The following is an 18,358-nucleotide window of genomic DNA, read 5'->3' on the forward strand; positions in this document are numbered from 1 at the left end:
AATATTATGATTACATTTCCCTTCTTATATAAATTTTTCACTATAGCTAATAGCTGCCTCATTTTATTTCATATATTTAATGTGGCTGTTTAAAATGTGGGCCCCAAATTCTTTGAAACTCTTCCCATTGATAGGTGAGGTCTACAGCTCCTCCCCTTGATTTTGGGTGGGCTTGTGACTATTTTGATAGGAGACCATGGAAATGACTGTATGACCTCGGAGGCTGGTTATAAAAAAAGATGCAGCCTCTGCCTTGTTTGCTGGAACACTTGCGTTTGGCTTTCTGAGCCAGAAAGTAAAAAGTCCAACTATTCTGAGGCTGCCATGCTGTTAGGAAGCCAAACTCAATGGAGGGTCCATGTAAGCACTCCGGTTAGTCAGCAGCCTGGTTTTCTCAATAGCTCAGCCCGGGCGCCAGGTGTGAGTGGAGCTTCCAGAGGAAACCAGTCCCCAGCATCCCTGAGTCACCTCCAGTCTCTAGGTCTTTCTAGCTGAGGCCCCAGACACAATGGAGCAGTCATGCCCTGTGCGCTGCCCACATTCCTGACCCACAGGATCCATGAACGTGATAAAATGGTTATTTTAAGCAGCTAAGTTTTGGGGTAATTTGTTATGCAGCAATAGTAACTAGAACACTTAGTTTTCTATGTATCCATCATTAATCTGTCCCTAAATTCTCAGTATGGTCAAGTACATTAGGTGATCATCAGTTCCATTTTTTTCCTTGGAGATTTCTCCTGGAGATCTCTGTCCTCTTGTCCCAATCTGGACCGGATGCATAGCCATCAGCCTAGGATTTGCTTGGATGAGAGACAGTGTAGCACATTACTTAAGGACATGGGTCCCGTAGCCAGGATGCCTGGGTTTGAATCCTGGCTCCACAACTTGCTAGCTGTGTGACTGTGCACAAATTAGTTAATCTCTCTGTGTCTCAGGCTTCTCATTAGACCATAGTAAGTGCTCTTCTTCTTGGCATTACTGTTGTTGTCGTTTATTCTTCCCTTCATGTTGTCCTGGGAATTCCCGTTGCCTCATACCTATATCTGATCCCCTAGTTCCTAAAATTCCATGTCTTTCTCTTTCTTGGTTATTCCCTTGTCTTGACAGAATATATCACCTGCTCCCTGAAAAATGATGCTTGGGAGGTAAGTTGAGACCATGTTTATCTGTTTTAAATTGTCTTTATTTAACGTCACACTTGATAACAGGACTGGCATAAAATTCTAAGTTGGAAACAATTTTCTCTTTGAATGTTGAAGGTATTACTCCACTGTCTTGAAGCTTTCAGTGTCACTACTGTGGCCATTCTGATTCTTGATCCTTTGTACGTAGGTTTTTCTTTTTCTTTTTTGGAAGTATTAGGAACTCTTCTTTATCCCTCTTGTTTTGAAATTTGATAATCATGTGACTTGGTGTGGGTCTTTTAAAGTTCATTATTTAGGGCACCATTTCAATTTGGAGACTCAGATCCTTCAATTCTCGCATTTTTCTTTCCTTTTTAAAAAATTCTTTGTTAATTTTCTTACCTCCATTTTCAGTTTTCTCTTTCTGAGACTCATAATATCAAGCTCTTAAAGCGGTCCTCTAATTTTTTTTATCTCTTCTATTTATTACTGTCTTTTCCCTCAACTTTTGGGGAGATTTTCTCATATCTTCCATTCTTTTTCTGATTAAAAAATTTTTTTTTCATGTTTTTATATTTTATAATTCTGCTTTCTTATTCTTGGATTGTCCATTTTTATATATCCCCTGTTCTTCTTTCACGGATTTAATATCTTACCTCACTGAGTACCCTGATTACAGTGCTTTTGAAAACGTGGTTCTTTCTCCCACGTCTCTGTCCTCTGAGTTCCCTCCCTCAGCTTGCTCTGGACTCGTTCTTTCATGGTACAGCCTTTTCTCAAACGCCCAGGGCTCCTCTATCACCTCGTCCACTTCTCTTGGCTATTCTGTGCACTCAGATACTCTGAGGTCTGTCAGCTGGTGGGCCTCACTGCAGGTGGGCTGGTCAGGGACATGGCACGGTGACGGAGGGAGCCCCAAACTTCCACATCTGCAGGTCTTTTCTCCTGGGTTTGACAGTTTCCCAGAAAGGAATCCTCTCGTTTTCTACCTGACAAATATGAGGGATGTTAAGCTAGCTGCCAGCATTTTGAGAGCCAATAAGGGAGCAAGGGTAGCAGAGGGAAAATCTTACCTTTCTGAACGCAAATATCACTTGGGCTCTCTCTGCTTTAGGTATGGCGGCGGCTAGACCCCCTCAGCTGTGCCTGGTTCCCCATGTCCAGAGTCTCAGATCAACCCAATCAATTAGAACCATGAAGTTAAATAAATTCCATGAAGCTCTGGATAAAAGGGCAAAGACTTTTTATACCAGAGTTTCTGGATTAAAAGAAAACCAAAAAAGTTCCCTCTCATCTTTCACACCTTGTCTCCTCACAAAAAAAAAGGGGAAATTTACCCAGTTGATGCCCCTTTACTCTTCCCAGTTAACCATGCCCTTTTTTCTTTGATAATGCCTCAGAACTTGAGTGTTCAGGGTCCAAGTTTGTTTTAAAATAACCCAATGAGCTGACAGACGGAGCTCCTGGAATTCTGCAGCTTGTGCTACAGTCTACAGATGGGAAATTGCCGTCAGTTAAAGGGTGGTGCTATTACCATAGCCCAATTTTTGAAAGCCTTTAGAAAAAAAAATCTGAGTTAATTAGCATTCACCACAGGCACTAGTTTTGGGTTGCAGTATTCTAGGAACTCAGATAATAAGAAAACACAATATTGCAGTTTCTAACTTTTAACTAACACTTCAGGTCTTAAAAATGTAGATTATAAAGTAAGAATTTTACCTGTTACACTAATAGGCTGACCTATATGATCCATATGGCTGATGTCTTAGATCATCACAAAATGTGAATTATGTTCTAAAATCAACTAAGTACTACCGGTACCTAAAATGGGACTAATTTCATTTTACCTCTCCGATCTGCTTAATCCACAAATCTCTTCCAAGAAACTCCTGATGTAAGACTACGGGAGCTGAGTTCAGATGAAAAGTTGTGGAGTCACTGGTCTTTTCTTTAATAAAAGGCTGGAGATCAGAATTTATCTAGAAGGAGTAGTCAAAAGAATTAAATCAGTGAAATGCATGTACACTAGTATGTTTTAGCCATATACAGAAAGCATGAGTTAATACAATGAAAAATGAAGCTTAAGGAATGCAGTTTTTAGATGTACTTTAACAAGCAAAAGAACAGTCTGTACGATTAACAATAATCTTTAAAATTCTTTAAAATAATTTTTCCTTAACATTTCTTTTTTATTTGGCAGTAGCCTTTATTTCACTTTTTAATTTCAAGGTAAAAATTTAGAAAAAGATTTAATACATATAATTGCTTAATAAACTAATCTCAGATTTAATATATAAAAAACTCATCTGGAGATATTATCTATATAAGTATATATTCCCCCCTCTTATAAGCTATTTAAGCAACATCTAAGAAATACATATTAAATAGAATTTTAAAATTACATATACACAGAGAGAACAATATAACAGCTAATCTTGGGATATTTTATATTTCATTATGCCCATTCAAAAGAATCAGCTAATGGAACTAAAGCTTTCAATTTCATTTAGTATATTTCTAAATTTCATTAACATTTCACAATTCATTTCATATAAGGAACTATACGGGAACTGTAACAAAAATGCAAATATTCTTCCATTCTGTGAATGGCAACATTACACGTTCTTTAATAATCTCTAAGAATTCTTTCAAGAACCCTTTCAGGTGGTAAGAAAAGATAAACATCACAAATATGGTTTAAGTAAGCTGTAGCTTTCTATGAAAATTACACAGTATTCACTAATCATACTGTTTATATTACACAATAATCACCATCTATCACTGATAGATTTTAAGCAAACAATAAACATTTTTTGAGATATAAAAGCAGCTTATTAAATGGTAAAAGGTTTCTTGTCTATCATTTTTGTTATTTAAGTACTGGAAAAAGAGAAAGGGTGTACAAATACCTTATGACTCATGGCCATGTGCTTCCCATACTGAAATGCCATATCCTGAACCTCAGCACCATGCTTTGCTAATTCCATTGCAGCTTGGCAGCTCTTTGCTAATAAGGCACCATGGGAGAGAAAAGTCTGCTCCTTCCAAGTCGATATTCCAATATCATCTGTGATATAATTTTCCTAAAAAATGCAACAAAAGCCAAGATAAAAAAAAGCTTTAGGAGTAATTTAATTGTTTCAGTTTTTGAAAAATAAGAGTTAAGAAATGAACTATTCAAACCACTCAGGCTATTGCAACAAGACAGAACTAAAGATGCTGAAGCTCAGCTCTACCTAAAGAGAACTACGGAGGTGGGAACTGCTTTTTTAGGGTAATGGGGAAGAAAAATGAAAGAAATGCTGAAGCAAATTTTATTTTGAGCTGGGGAACTTCTATGAAGAAATATTTTTAGGATAAGGCAAAATTAGAAACTTGGACCTCCGAACTAACTCCCTCCTATATTCACATCAGATCTTAAGTGCTAGTATTCTAAAATGCAAGAATCCTATCGCAAATGTCAAGGGCATGATGAATAAACACCACTTTCTTATAAACAGTTAAACAGAAAAATCAGAGAGGAGGTAACCCATTACAATGGAGTACGATTTATATTACATTACTCATCAAAGTTTATTCCCATAAGAAGAAACAAAGTGATAAGGGAGAATGTAACTGTGGTTTATTTAATTTCATCTTTTTAAATTTTGAAAAGCGTTGTAATATCTGTAAGTATACACACACCTACTGCCTCTAGACCAGTGAAGTCTAATAAAAACATAATGTAAGCCACATATGCAATTTAAAATTTGCTAGTAGCTACATTAAAAAAGTGAAAAGAAACAGGTAAGGGCCGGCCCCGTGATCGAGTGGTTGAGTTCATGCGCTCCGCTGCGGCGGCCCAGGGTTTCGCTGGTTCGGATCCTGGGCATGGACATGGCACCGCTAGTCAGGCCATGTTGAGGTGATGTCCCACATGCCACAACTAGAAGGACCTGCAACTAAGATATACAACTATGTACCTGGGGGATAAAGCAGGAAAAAAAAGACTGGCAACAGTTGTTAGCTCAGGCACCAATCTTAAAAAAAAAAAAAAAAAGAAACGGGTAAAATTAATCGTAATGACATTTTTATCTATCCCAATATATCCAAAATATTATTTTGAGATATAATCAACATAAAATTATGAGATATTTTACATTTTTTAATATTAAGTTTTCAAAATCAGTGTGGATTTTACGCTTACAGCACATCACTAGCCGAATTTCAAGTATTCAATAGGTACAAGGAGCTAGTGACTATCCTATTGCATAGCTTTACTGCAGGCAGTGAGCTCTCTGAGGACAAGTGTGATGAAGCAAATATATAAAACAACGTCCATTTTATGGTGTTTCTTTGAAATCTCAAACTAGAACCCATCTAGAAAGATTAATTTTCTTTCAAACACTTTCCTTCCTGCCATCCATACCATAATCCTTCTCCTTCCGCCATTATTATTATTTTTTTTTTGAGGAACATTAGCCCTGAGCTAACATCTGCTGCCGATCCTCCTCTTTTTGCTGAGGAGGACTGGCCCTGAGCTAACATCTGTGCCCATCTTCCTCTACTTTATATGGGATGCCTACCACAGCATGGCTTGCTAAGCGGTGCCATGTCCGCACCCGGGATCCGAACCAGCAAACCCTGGGCCATCGAAGCTGAACGGGCGCACTTAACCACTGCGCCACCTGGCCGGCCCCTCGTTCCACCATTATTTGAGGACAAAATAAAAAATAATAAAAAAAGGTAAACAGGGGCCATTGAAAGGTCAGCTCAGATTTAGCCCCACTTCTTTCACCAAGCTGAAGGGAATCTTGAGTGCACTGATCAGACCAAATTCTCAGCTTAATTTTATTAAGCCTTTAAACAAAAAGAGTTCCACTTATGACAGTGGCAAATATGCAACACAGCATTGTGTCATAATCAAAAAGCTACACAGGGGAGACACAGTTCATAAACTTGAGACCTGCTTCATGAAACATTAGGTATAAATAAAAACATTTAATTTTAGAAATCTGAGAATGTATTTTAAAATGTGCAAAGTTAATATACCATATTAATAAACCTAAGATAAAAACCATGTTATCTCTTCATATATACTAAAGAGGCATTTGACAAAATTCAACTCTTATTCCTGATGGGAAAAAGAAGTGCTGAATAAAATAGGAACAGATGTGTATTTCTTTAATATGACAGGGGTGTGTGTCTGTGTGTGTGTGAGTATGCACCTGAGTGTGCACCCAAAAGTCAGCAAATATTTTATGGGGAAATACACGAGCCTTTCTTCCTAACATCAGGAATAAGACAGAGATGCACACAACACCACTGCTATCTAACAGAAGAGGCAAGAAAAGGACATATATATAAAAATTAGAAACAAAGAGTTTAACCATCACTATATGAAGACAATATAACTGTATGCTGGGAAAAACCAAGAAACTCAACTAAAAAACTACTGCAAATAAGAAGATAATTCAGTAAGGTAGCAGCATATAAAATTAATATAATTTATAATTAATATGATAAATGTATTAACCATAGCTTTCATACATAAAAACTAATCAGAAAGTATTATAAATAGGGTCTTTGCTTCCATTATATCTATGAAAAGAAAGATTAAAAAGCTGGGACTAAACTCAGATATATACAAAATCGAAACAAAGAAAATGTTAAAATATTACTGAAGGAAAAAAAGTAACCTGAATGAATATCATGTTTAAAGGTAGTAAGATCCAGCCTCATAAAGTTACTCCAATAAAACTAACACCTTCTGTCCCCCACTCCTCCCAGCCCCTCTAAACCAGGCAAGCTGATTCTAAAGTTTACACAGGGAAAAACCAAACAAGAATAGGTAGGAAAGAGCGAGCTTGATGGCCTACTGGTTAAAGTTTGGTGAGCTCTGCTTCAGCAGCCCGGCTCCAGTTCCCACGTGCAGAACCACACCACTCCTCTGCCAGGAGCCATGCTGTGGTGGCAGCTCACACAGAAGAACTAGAAGGACTTACAACTAGAATATACAACTATGTACTGGGGCTTTCGGGAGGGAAAAAAAGAGAGGAAGATTGGCAACAGATAGTAGCTCAGGGTGACTCTCTCCCTGCAGAAAAAAAAGAAAAGGCAGGAAAGTCATGAAAAACAGGGGTTGGGGGGGAAGCAAATGATGTCTAGCTCTACCAGATAGTTTAGCATACTATAAAGCCTCAGTAATTTTTTGAAAATGTGTACTTTTTAGACAGACAAACAATGGAACAAGATGGAAATCCAGAAGTCAATCAAACTGTGTACAGGAATTTACTATATTTTAGGGAAACACCGGACTTTTCAGCAAATGGTACTGGTAGGACTGAATAACTATCTGGAAAAAAATAAAGACTGATCTGCATTTCACACTATTTACCAGGATAAACTCCAAATGGCAAAAACAAAAGAAAAATAATCACAAAACCATAGGCAATGTGAGAAGACAAAAGACAATAAGGAAAAGTATTTGCATTTCCTATCACAGATAAATGGCAAATCTCCCTGTGGTACGTTGGTGGCTGCCCCCCCCCCTCCCCCGCAGAGATGTCCACACCCTAATCCCTGGACCCTGTGACTATGAGCTCACATAGCAAAAGGGACTTTGAAGTCACGACTAAATTCAGGATCTTGAGATGGGTGATTATCCCACATTAACTGGGTGGGCCTAAGGTAAAAAACGATCCTCATAAAAGGGAGGCAGCAGGGTCTGTGATGACAGAGAGAGGGAGATTAGAAGATATTATGCTGCTGGATTTGAAGATGGAAGATGCAGCCACAAGCCAAAGAATGAAGGCGGAAACTAGAAAGGGCAAGGAAACAGATTTTCCCCTAGAGCACCCAGAAGGAATGCAACCCTGTCATCAATTTGATTTGGGGGTTTCCGACCAATGAAAAAAAAATTTCCACCTCCCCAAATCTTCCATCTTAGTGTTGGTGAGGCTGGGAAGAAACAGGTGTCTCAAACATGGTTGGTGGAAGTGAAGACTGCATCGAAAGTTACAATATCTATCAAAATTACAAATGTATTTGCCCTGTGAGCCAGCAATCCTACTTCCAGGAATTAATCCCACATATAAACCCAAACACATGTGAAATGAAATATATACAAAGTCATAGTTTATTGTGCTGATCACCCAGCTGCCAGGGTGATCCTTTTAAAACATAAATCAGACAGACCACGTTGGCCTTCGTGCTGTTTCTCAAGCGCTCCAGGCAGACTCCTCCTTGAGGCCTCTGCACTTGGTGTTCTCTGTCACACACTCTCCCCAGATGTTTGCTTGGCTCCATTTCTCATTACTTTTGGGTCTGTAATCAAATTTCAATTCCACATCCCTCCCCCATCATTTCCTGTCTCTTTATCCTGCTTTAAACATTTTTCCTTTGATACTACTGGACACCTGATACAGTTATCTCCCCTTCACTAGAATGTTGACTCCCTGAAAGCAAGGACTCTGCCTGTTCTGTGCTCTGCTGAAACATCAGCACCCAATATAGTTCATTAGGTATGCAGAAAATGTTTGCTGAATCTCTATCTTTCTTTTGGTATCTTTCTCTTTCTCTATTTTCCACCTCCCTTTATCTTTCTTAAATTGGACATAATAAATAAACTGAAATAATTCTCCTTGAATGCCTTCCTACTGTCCACAGAATCAAGAAAAACTCTACAGCACAGCATTCAAAGCCTTCCATTTTGGTACCAAGCTTCTGGCTCCATCTCCTATCCAAAATATCCCCTTTGAGGGCTGCATTTCAGTAACACAGGACAAATTGCTGTTTCTTGAATAAAATACATATTTTCACACTTGTGTGAATTTTAAAATATTATTCCTTTTAAAGGGAATGTCATCTCCTCCCATTCTCTGCCCAGTAAATTGAACACATCCAGTTTAAATATCACTTCTTTGGGAAGCATTCTCAAATACTCCCACAAATACTCTCCTCTTTAGACTAACATTATCTTATTTATATTTCAATGTAGAACTTATTCTCTCTGAATTGTATGACTGCTTATTTTTCTGTTTCCCTGAGGGCTGGATATGGTTACCTTTATATTTTTTAATCTCTTAGGCTATATTTAATTTTAAACAAATGTTTGCTAAATGAATAGAACCATGTTTATTTGTTGTATTTATTAAGTAATTGAATGTTCTTTTAAAAATTTTAGAAGCTAATGAGTAGATATATCCATACAATGGAAAGTTATTCAGCAATACAAAAGAAGGAACTGCTGACACATGCTATGCCATGGATGAACCTCAAAAGCATTAAGCTAAGTGAAAGGAGCCAGCCACAAGAGACCACATACTGTATGATTCCATTATATAAAACATACATTAGTTGTTGCCTGGGCTGGGAGTGGAAATGTAAATGGCCATGAGGGACCCTATGAGTGTGTGTGTGAAAATGTTCTAAAACTGATTTATAGTGATGGTTGTATCACTCGATAAAGTTACTAAAAGTCATTGAATTGTATGCTTGAAATGGGTTAATTTTATGATATGTAAAATATATCTCAATAAAGTTGTTAAGAAGACAAAAGGTAATGAGTATAAAATTTTACATTTCTTGGTCTCAAAAGCTTAAATTAATGTTTAAAAAATTTATATGACTCTCAATTAACTTTTTGTGGTTTGTATACCACCCTCATTTATTCATACAACAAACAGTTATTTAGGTTCTATTATGGGTCATGTTCCTTGCGAAGCAGTAAATAGATATGAAGATTAATAAATAGCCTGATCTCAAGAAGCTCTCAGTCCAAGAACAGCATGTATATATATATGGATATAAATATATAGATAAATCAATTTGGTTCTGTTTCAGAATAATTCTTGCAGGATCTCCAATGATCAAAGATTCAGTTTTGTTCATTATATTTTTTCTTATTGTGATTAAGATATTTTATTATTCATCATTTCTACATTTTAAATTATGCAAGTAATACACGATCACTGAAAAAAATTAGAAAATTCAGATAACCAAGAAAGAATTAATTTACAGTCCCTTGAAATCTGCTATCATAAGTTAATCAGGTCACAAACAATAATTCAGTACCTAAGTTAATCAGAAATTTTATTCCCTGAACACTCAATTATTACCTATTGTGACCTTGATTACAAATGAAACAAAGTCGCTCCATTCATTTCCATCAGTTTGCCATGTATATAGTAAGAGAATGCTCTATTACAAAGGAAAAGTTAATGTACGATTGTAAAATACCAAGAAATCGGTTTGATAACCACATCCAAATCAGTATCTTCAGACATCAGATACATAGAATTGGTGTGAAATGAATGAATGTAGTCAGAGTAAGTGAGATTTAGATATACTTAAAGCATCAACTTACATATGTGCAGTTTTTACTGAAGATTTTATGATATATAAAAGGAAGATATGTTTGGTGGATATTTTACTTCTGATGGGATTTTTTTTCGAGAAAGGTAATCTATGCCAACATACCTGTTGAATGACTGTCAGAGAGAAGCACTTTAATTTTAAAAATGCAGGTCTCTTATTCACTGTCACATGACCTTTTTACTCAAGTAAGGCTGGTTCAAAAAACACACATGAAAAAAACTGAAGCTTGCAAGACGTTGTTTGCCTAAGATAGTGGCACTCGTGGTTTTGCTCAGATATAACATGCTGTTCTCCTTCTGAGTTGTCCAGGGGACATGCACTTCGAATTGCTTTTTCTTCTTTTCTTCTTTCTCTTTTTTCCCTCCCCAAAGCCCCAGTAACTAGTTATATATTCTAGTTGTACGTCCTTCTCGTTCTTCTACGTGAGCTGCTACCACAGCATGGCTACTGACAGACGGGTGGTGTGGTTCTGCAACTGGGAACCAAACCCGGGCTGTGGAAGCTGTGAGAGCGCCAAACTTTAACCACTAGGCCATCAGGGCTGGCTCTTGAGTTGCTTTTCTAATGACAGTAATACATTTGTACATCCCTATGTGCATGAGGCCAAAATGCATTTGTAAAGTGGTGCTCCGGATTAAAGGTCTGGTCCAAGGTCACAGAACAAAGGCAAAGTAACTGACCCAGGAAGATGTCAAAGCTCCAACTAGAACCCGCCAAGCCAACTTCTACCCTTCACATGATGAGAAAAGAAGAGTTTAGGAAACTAAGAAACTTACTACATGTTGAGTTAAAAGTACTTTAAAGAAAGTATGCAAATATTTCCTGTTTTCATGCTTTCTACTTAAGATTCATATTCTGAGCTGCTATCTTTATAAACGCAGCATAAATTTGGGTTTGACAAGAGACAAGATCTCTCTAATGCCACATTTCACCATTTTAGATATTTGATTTGAATTGTCCTTTTCAGTTATTCTGAGAAGCTAACCAAGAGCCAAAACAGTTTACCAACTTTGTTTAAAAAAAAAAGTTAAGGTCAAGAAACTTTCAATAAAGACTCTATCTACATTTAGGGATAAGAAGGAAGCAAGGAGGAGAACAGAATCTAACATTTCCTGAGAGTTAACTAGGTGATGACATTTTCACATTCATTATCATACTAGCTTTCAAAAATCTTAATTGTCATTTTTCCCACTTAATAGATAAGGAGATTAAAAGACTGTATTTCGACCCAAATCAGATATTAGTAAGTGGCAGAGATGGGTCTCAGACATATACCAATTAGATTCTATTTTGCTTAATACATGGTAGAAATACACGCAAAATACCAGGTATAGTTTAAAAAGTAGGTTGTATTTAAGAGTCAATGACATTCATATATGTATCAAAAAGGCATTTTAAACCTGTAAATTAAGTCTTTTAAGAATATCCATTGAAGAGATTCAAGAGTCTAGAGCACATAAGTAACAAGATTAGAAATAGTAAATATCTTAAGTATTTTTTCAGGAATCCCAAGGAAGGGGAAAAAATACGATATTTTAACAGCATCATCTAATAAAATGAAATAATTTGTTCTAATTTATAATCCAATTACATTGGAAATAGTAAAGTAGGTATCTGGAAACTTTACATCTATGTAAATCATGGGAGAGAAACTGGTAAATTTGATAAATGTGTATAACTAAAGTCTATTTTAAAAAATACTTCTGTACAATAAATAAAGCTATTAAAATTTTACTCACAAATTAGAGAGAAGAGTTGCCAGGGAATTTAAAAATCAGGAATTCTTTGGTCTAAGGCCAGCCAACTCCTTCCTGCCCCCCCCCACTAGCCAGGACTTGCCGAGATGTACGGGAATGATCATGCTGATGAGGGGTCAGGATGGAGAAGGGAAGACTATTTTACAGCACAAATCCGTCAGCAGGAGGGATGCTCGGGATGGGGTTAGTTTCGGAAAAGTAGAGGGCAGCAGATAGTCTTCAGATGGGTTGCACAGTAAGGGCAGAAGGAAATACTGAATAATTCTTTAAGATGAACAAACTGGACAGCACCAAAGGGAAACCTGGCTTGCTTTGAAATGCACAATGAATGCTGGTGTTGGGCATACCATGTAAATGTGCAGTAGATGCAACTCAATTGATCTTTTGTGTGCTTACTATATGCCAGGCACTGTGGATTTGAGAACTAGGCACTATTCCTTGACCTTGAGTATGAGTTCAGCAGGGGAGAAACACCGTAATTAGTTAGAAAGTAGTTTGGTATGTGAAAAGAGAGCTACGCTTACAGTACAGAGAAGGGAATGAAGAGTTCTATTAAGCAAGGGTTAAAGAAGGCTTCATTGGGGGGACTGTTAGTTAAGCCTGGTTCTGGATAATAAACTGGAATTAGCCAAGAAGACAAGGTAGCGGATGACTTTGGGGCATCAATATTAGTTTTATATTGCTGAAGCATACAGTGGGAGAGGGAGGTGAAGGAAGACGAGACTAATTAGCTATGTATGAGGCCCAGAGGTTTGGATCTTATCATTTAGGTGCTAGGAAACTATTTTCAGCAGGAAATGATATGATTACATGTGCCATTTAGATTGATTGCTTCAGAAGCAGTGTGGATCAGAGTGGCAACAACTGGAAGATTCGTTAAGGGGTGAAGTGCTATATTCTAGGTGAGCAGGGATGAGGTAAAGTGGTAGCTAGTGGGGAGTGAGAGGCAAGAACAATATGAGCTGCTCAAAAAAGTGAAACAAGACAGCTCTCTGTTGTGGACATGACGGTCACTCAACCAGGATCCACTTCCCTCTCCCTCTTTACTAACAAACCTTGATTTTGTTAAGGTGGCCACTGCTCTTGCCAATGATTAATTTAGGAACAGGTATGTGGTCCAATTCTAGGCAATGAGACACGAGGGAAGTCTACCAGAGAGCTCCTAGAAAGAGACCCAGGTAGAAGTGGCAACTGTTCCCTGTGGATTTTGCTTTGTCTTGTTGAGACACCCAGGACTACTGTAGCCAAACTGCCACCAGCCTGATAATAAATAGGACACTAGGAGGCGGAGCAGAGAGACAGAGGAAACTCTGATATCATGGAGCTGACATGTTAACCATCCCTGATGCCTGACTCCCTTTGCACGTACAGTTAGAGTAAAATGTATTTCCTTACTTTTATGTCTATTTAATTGGATTTTCCTTTTTTTGCGGCTGAAAGTATTCCAATGAATTCACTCCTTAAGATGAAAAATGTTTACACTATATGAAGTCTATACATGCCAACATTAACAACTGCTAAAACATTTTAGGAAGAATTTCCTTAGGATGCTGTATTAGTTATCTACTACCACATAACAAATTACCCTAAAACTTAGCATATTAAAACAACAAACATTTTATTATGTCACAGTTTCTAAGGGTCAGGAATTCAAGAATGGCTTAACTGGCTGGTTCTGGCTCAGAGTTTCTCATACGGCTGGTCAGGCTATTAGCCGGGGCTACAGTCACAAAAAGGGGCTGGAGAAACTACTCCCAAGCTCACTCAGGTAGCTGCTGGCAGTAGGTGTTAGTTCTTTGTCACATGGGGCACTCACATGGCATGGTAGTTAGCTTCCCCAGAGCAAGTGATAGAACAGAGTGAGAGAGAGTGAGAGTATATCTAAGAAGGAAGCTTCGCAATCTCTTATAACCTAATCTTGGAAGCCACACATCATCATTTCTGTTGTGTGCTATTGGTCACACAGACCAACCGAATACAATGTGGGAAGGGATTACACAAGGAATAATAGAGGTGGGGCTTACTGGTGGCCATCATAGAAACTGTTCTACAGATGGAGTCTATAATTAGAATTACTGGGTCAATAGATCTGAACATTTTAAAGTCTCTTAAAACACTCTACAAGTTGTTTCACAGAAAGGTTCTTCTGATGTGCACGCTGACCAGCCAAGTTTGAGACTCTCTTTTTTCTTTTACATTTTTTTTCTTTTACATTTTTTTTTTAAAGATTGGCACCTGAGCTAACATCTGTTGCCAATCTTCTTCTTCTTCTTTTTTTTTTTTCCTTCTTTTGCCCACAAGCCCCCCAGTACATGGTTGTATATTCTAGTTATAAGTCCTTCTGGCTCTGCTGTGTGGGATGCTGCCTCAGCATGACTTGAGGAGTGGTGCTAGGTCTGCACCCAGGATCCGAACTGATGAAACCCTGGACCGCCAAAGCAGAGTGCACGAACTTAACTACTCAGCCACAGGGCTGGCCCCAAGACTGTCTTGCCACCGAGTAGAATTATTGTTTTACTTGTGATTTTAACAGGTAAACAGTGTATTTCATTTAGATATGGGAAGTCATTTCATTGGTTAGCCATTTGTATTTCCTCCATTTATTTATTTGTTAAAGATTTACCGAGTATCTTTTGTGTACAAGGCACTGTTCTAGGTGCTCACGATGCTGAGCAAAAGGAGAGAGTCCTTGCATTCCTAGTTCTTACAGTCTAATGGGGAAGCCAGATAATCAGATAGCCAGACAAATACATACAAACTACAAACTGAGATACTTCCAATGGGGAAAATGAACATACTTTTATGACAGCATGTAATAAAAGAACCTGACTGAGACTAGGGCTTTTGGGGATGGTCTGCCTAAGGAAGTGACACTTGAGCTGAAACAGGAAGGATGAATAAGGGGTGAGAAGTAAAGAAGATGAAGAAGTGTGCTCTAGGTTGCAAGGATTGCACATATGAAGGAGAACAGCACGTCTGAGGAATCAGAGAAGGCTATCAAAATAGAGCTGACATGCAGACAGTGACAGTGAGAATAACACAAGGCAAGGCTGGTGGGAAAGATTGGGGTCAGACTATGCAGGGTCTTTTGAGTCACTTTCAGGATTTTGTTCTTTAGCCCAAGAGTGATGGGCTGAAATGGAACCACAGCAGCATCAGATTAGCATTTTGAGATTCCTGGTAGTGTGGAGAAAAGACTAGAAGATGGGAGGATTATACACAGGGAGGCAAAGGAGGAGGTTATTGGAGTAGCTCAGACAAGAGAAGATGGACCATGCAAAAGGGGTAGGCATGGGGTAAAGCCAGGCTGCAGCCTGTGCCACTGATGGTGGGGAAATGAGGGCATAAACAAGGTACTGGCCTTGACTACGGTTATCGACTGAATGTATGCGTCCCTGCAAAATTCATATGTTGAAGCCCAAAATGCCACTGTGTTTATATTTAGAATAAGAAAGTAATTAAAGTTAAATTAGGTCATAAGGGTGGAGCCCTGATCCAGTAGGATTAGTGTCCCTATAAGAAGAGACACCAAAGAGCTTGCTCGGCTTTCTCTCCACCATGTAAGCACACAGGGAGAAGGCAGCCACCTGTAACCCAGGAAGAATGCTCTCACTACAAACAGAATTGGCCAGAATCTTCAACTTTGGACTTCTAGCCTCCAGAACTGTGAGAAAATAAATTTGTGTCGTTTAAGCCCCCCAGTCTGCAGTATTTTGTTATGGAAGCCTGAGCTGACTAATATAACTACCTTCTCTAACAATCTGAGGATTCAATCAGTGATGTTTTGAAAGTATATTTATACTGTTCCTCCCAACATCTTTTCAGCACGGTCTTAACAACCATCATGTTAACATATTGCCTTAAAATTTGTCAAAAAGATCTGTATTCTGGTTATCTATTTCTGCATGACCCACCACCCCAAAACACGGCACAAAAAACAACCACCATTTCATTAAGCTCACAGATTCTGTGGGTCAGGAATTCAGAAAGGGAACAGAGAAGATGGCTTGCCTCTGTTCCATGATATCTGGGACCTCATTGGGAGGATCTGAAAAGCCGAGGATTGATTCAAAGGGCTGGGGCTAGAACAGCTAAGTTACCAGGGACCTACTTCCAATGAGATGGCTTATTCACCCACACATCAATCAGATGCATCTGGGACTGATGACTGGAGTACCTCCCCATGGTCTTCCTTCATGGCTTCTCACAGCACTAGTGGTCAAGTTTCAAGGGGGAGAAGACAGAGCAGTGTTTCAAGAGAGCGAGCATTCTGACAGACCCTTTTATGGCCCAGCGTGAAAAGTCAGGTAGTGTCACTTCTACCATGCTTTATTGATTGAGGTGCTCACAGTTCCACAGAAATTCAAGGAAAAGGGACACAGATCCTTACCAGTGAATGGGAGGTGATGGGAGGAGAGTTAAAGAGTTGTGGTCTTTTTTTAAACCACCACATTCTACTTTTGAGGAGAATGCTCAGGAGAGCAACTGCTTTCTCTGCTCCCTCCCAGTTATGCTTCTGGCTAAAGTGATGATACAGGAGATGGAGTAAGGCAGCCATGGGGGTAAGCATAGTGAGGGGCAGAAGCATTACGGATGACTCCTAAGTTTTTGACTTAAGAATCTGGATGAATGGTGGTGCTCTTTGGGAAGACAGAGAACAACGGAATGGGTTTGGAGGGAAAGATCATATATCTGGTCATATATGTACTGAGTCCAAGATGCTTGTGAGATCTCCAAGTGGAAATATTGAATTAGCACCAAAATATTTAGCTCTAGAGCTCAGGACTGATCTGAGATGGAGCTATAAATTGGGACTCACTGGTATATACACAAATCATAATTGAAGGCTTGGGTTTCACTTTCTGAATGGTCTATTCTCATCCTGTGATCAGAATGGTACTCTGTAAAACAATTTACATGCCTAATAGTGATGCTTTATCTCTCAGGCAAATAAACTGCCTTTTAAGATGTTTTGCTGCAACAGCCATCAGTGAGTGACCCAGAGTATCTCTAAATGGTGTACAAATTCAATTTAAACATTTAACAAATAAAAACGTTCACCAACCAGACCCACTCTAAACTTGAGGGTCTACTTAATTGGAAGGGCTGTTATATGTACTAAGCTTTCTCAGTCCCCAACAGCTCCTCTGCCTTCTCAATATCTGTATCGACCTTCCCTTTACCACCTTTGCACATCTAACCTAATACTCCTATATTTGAGTTCTAATATGTTTACTTCATAATACATTTGCTGCTTTTTCCTTTAAATAAAAACATTTTGTGGATTAAAAAATATATATAGTACTATTTCTTTTTTTACAGAGAATAAAATATGTTTTTATTCTATAATATGGCCTACAGTTACATTTAGTGAAATTTGTACATAGCATTCTGAGAATTTATAATTCTTTTAGACAGATGATAAAACCACACTGCAAAGAGCGATTTCTATAAAAGCTGGAAAGTTGTTCAACGTCTCCATTTGGCTCCTTGTCTCCTGCTTTGGGTTAAGATTTCTCTCTTCTTTTTGCACCAGGGCTGAGATGGACAGCATTGTTTTTCTTAAGTATGTAAAGTGCCCGGCTAAGCAGAATTATTATTTTTATTCTGGTCTTGAGGAGGAAAGCGTTCAAAATTAAAATTTCACATTAACTTATGGGCAAAGTCTACATTCAAAATGAGTAATCAGAAAAGCAAACAGAAATACAATAAAGCAACCAGACTGAATACATGTGGTCACTTTATTGAACCAACCTGACCAGCTAGGATAAAAATAAAAAACTTTATTTTTCTCCTGCTGGCACTTCACACCTGTGGTGTGGAGCAAATTCTTTTCATCTCCGGGGTGTAATCTTTTTTTTTTTTATTGTGGTCATAATAGCTTATAACATAGCGAGATTTCAGTTATATATAGCACTATTTCTTAAATGTGATGGAGGGCACCAAGGTGTTTTATTTTATTACTATTCTTTAAACAGTATTTATCTGTCATGTATTTTCTTTTGTATGCTTGATACATTTCATAATAAAAAAACATTTTAAACCATACTCAATAGCCTTTAAATCTGAATAAATTCAACATTTTTATTTGCAATGAATGATTTAAGACTGTGTCTACTT

The 18,358-nt window shown here is 38.1% G+C and overlaps 1 protein-coding gene across 4 annotated transcripts in view; it reads right to left on the reverse strand.

Moving 5' to 3' along the window:
• The window catches only part of PDSS2 (decaprenyl diphosphate synthase subunit 2), a 267,780-nt gene that overhangs the window by 49,217 nt on the left and 200,205 nt on the right, over positions 1 to 18,358 (reverse strand). For all 4 annotated transcript variants that reach the window (XM_023650874.2, XM_070223628.1, XM_001503961.6 and 1 more), the window contains 2 exons: positions 4,034 to 4,207; positions 2,972 to 3,103 (listed from right to left, as the gene is read on the reverse strand). In XM_023650874.2, coding sequence (XP_023506642.1) covers positions 2,972 to 3,103; positions 4,034 to 4,207 — 306 coding nt within the window. The remainder of the gene's footprint in view (positions 1 to 2,971; positions 3,104 to 4,033; positions 4,208 to 18,358) is intronic.

The sequence above is a fragment of the Equus caballus genome, chromosome 10 (assembly GCF_041296265.1).
Source record: "Equus caballus isolate H_3958 breed thoroughbred chromosome 10, TB-T2T, whole genome shotgun sequence".
NCBI lineage: Eukaryota > Metazoa > Chordata > Mammalia > Perissodactyla > Equidae > Equus > Equus caballus.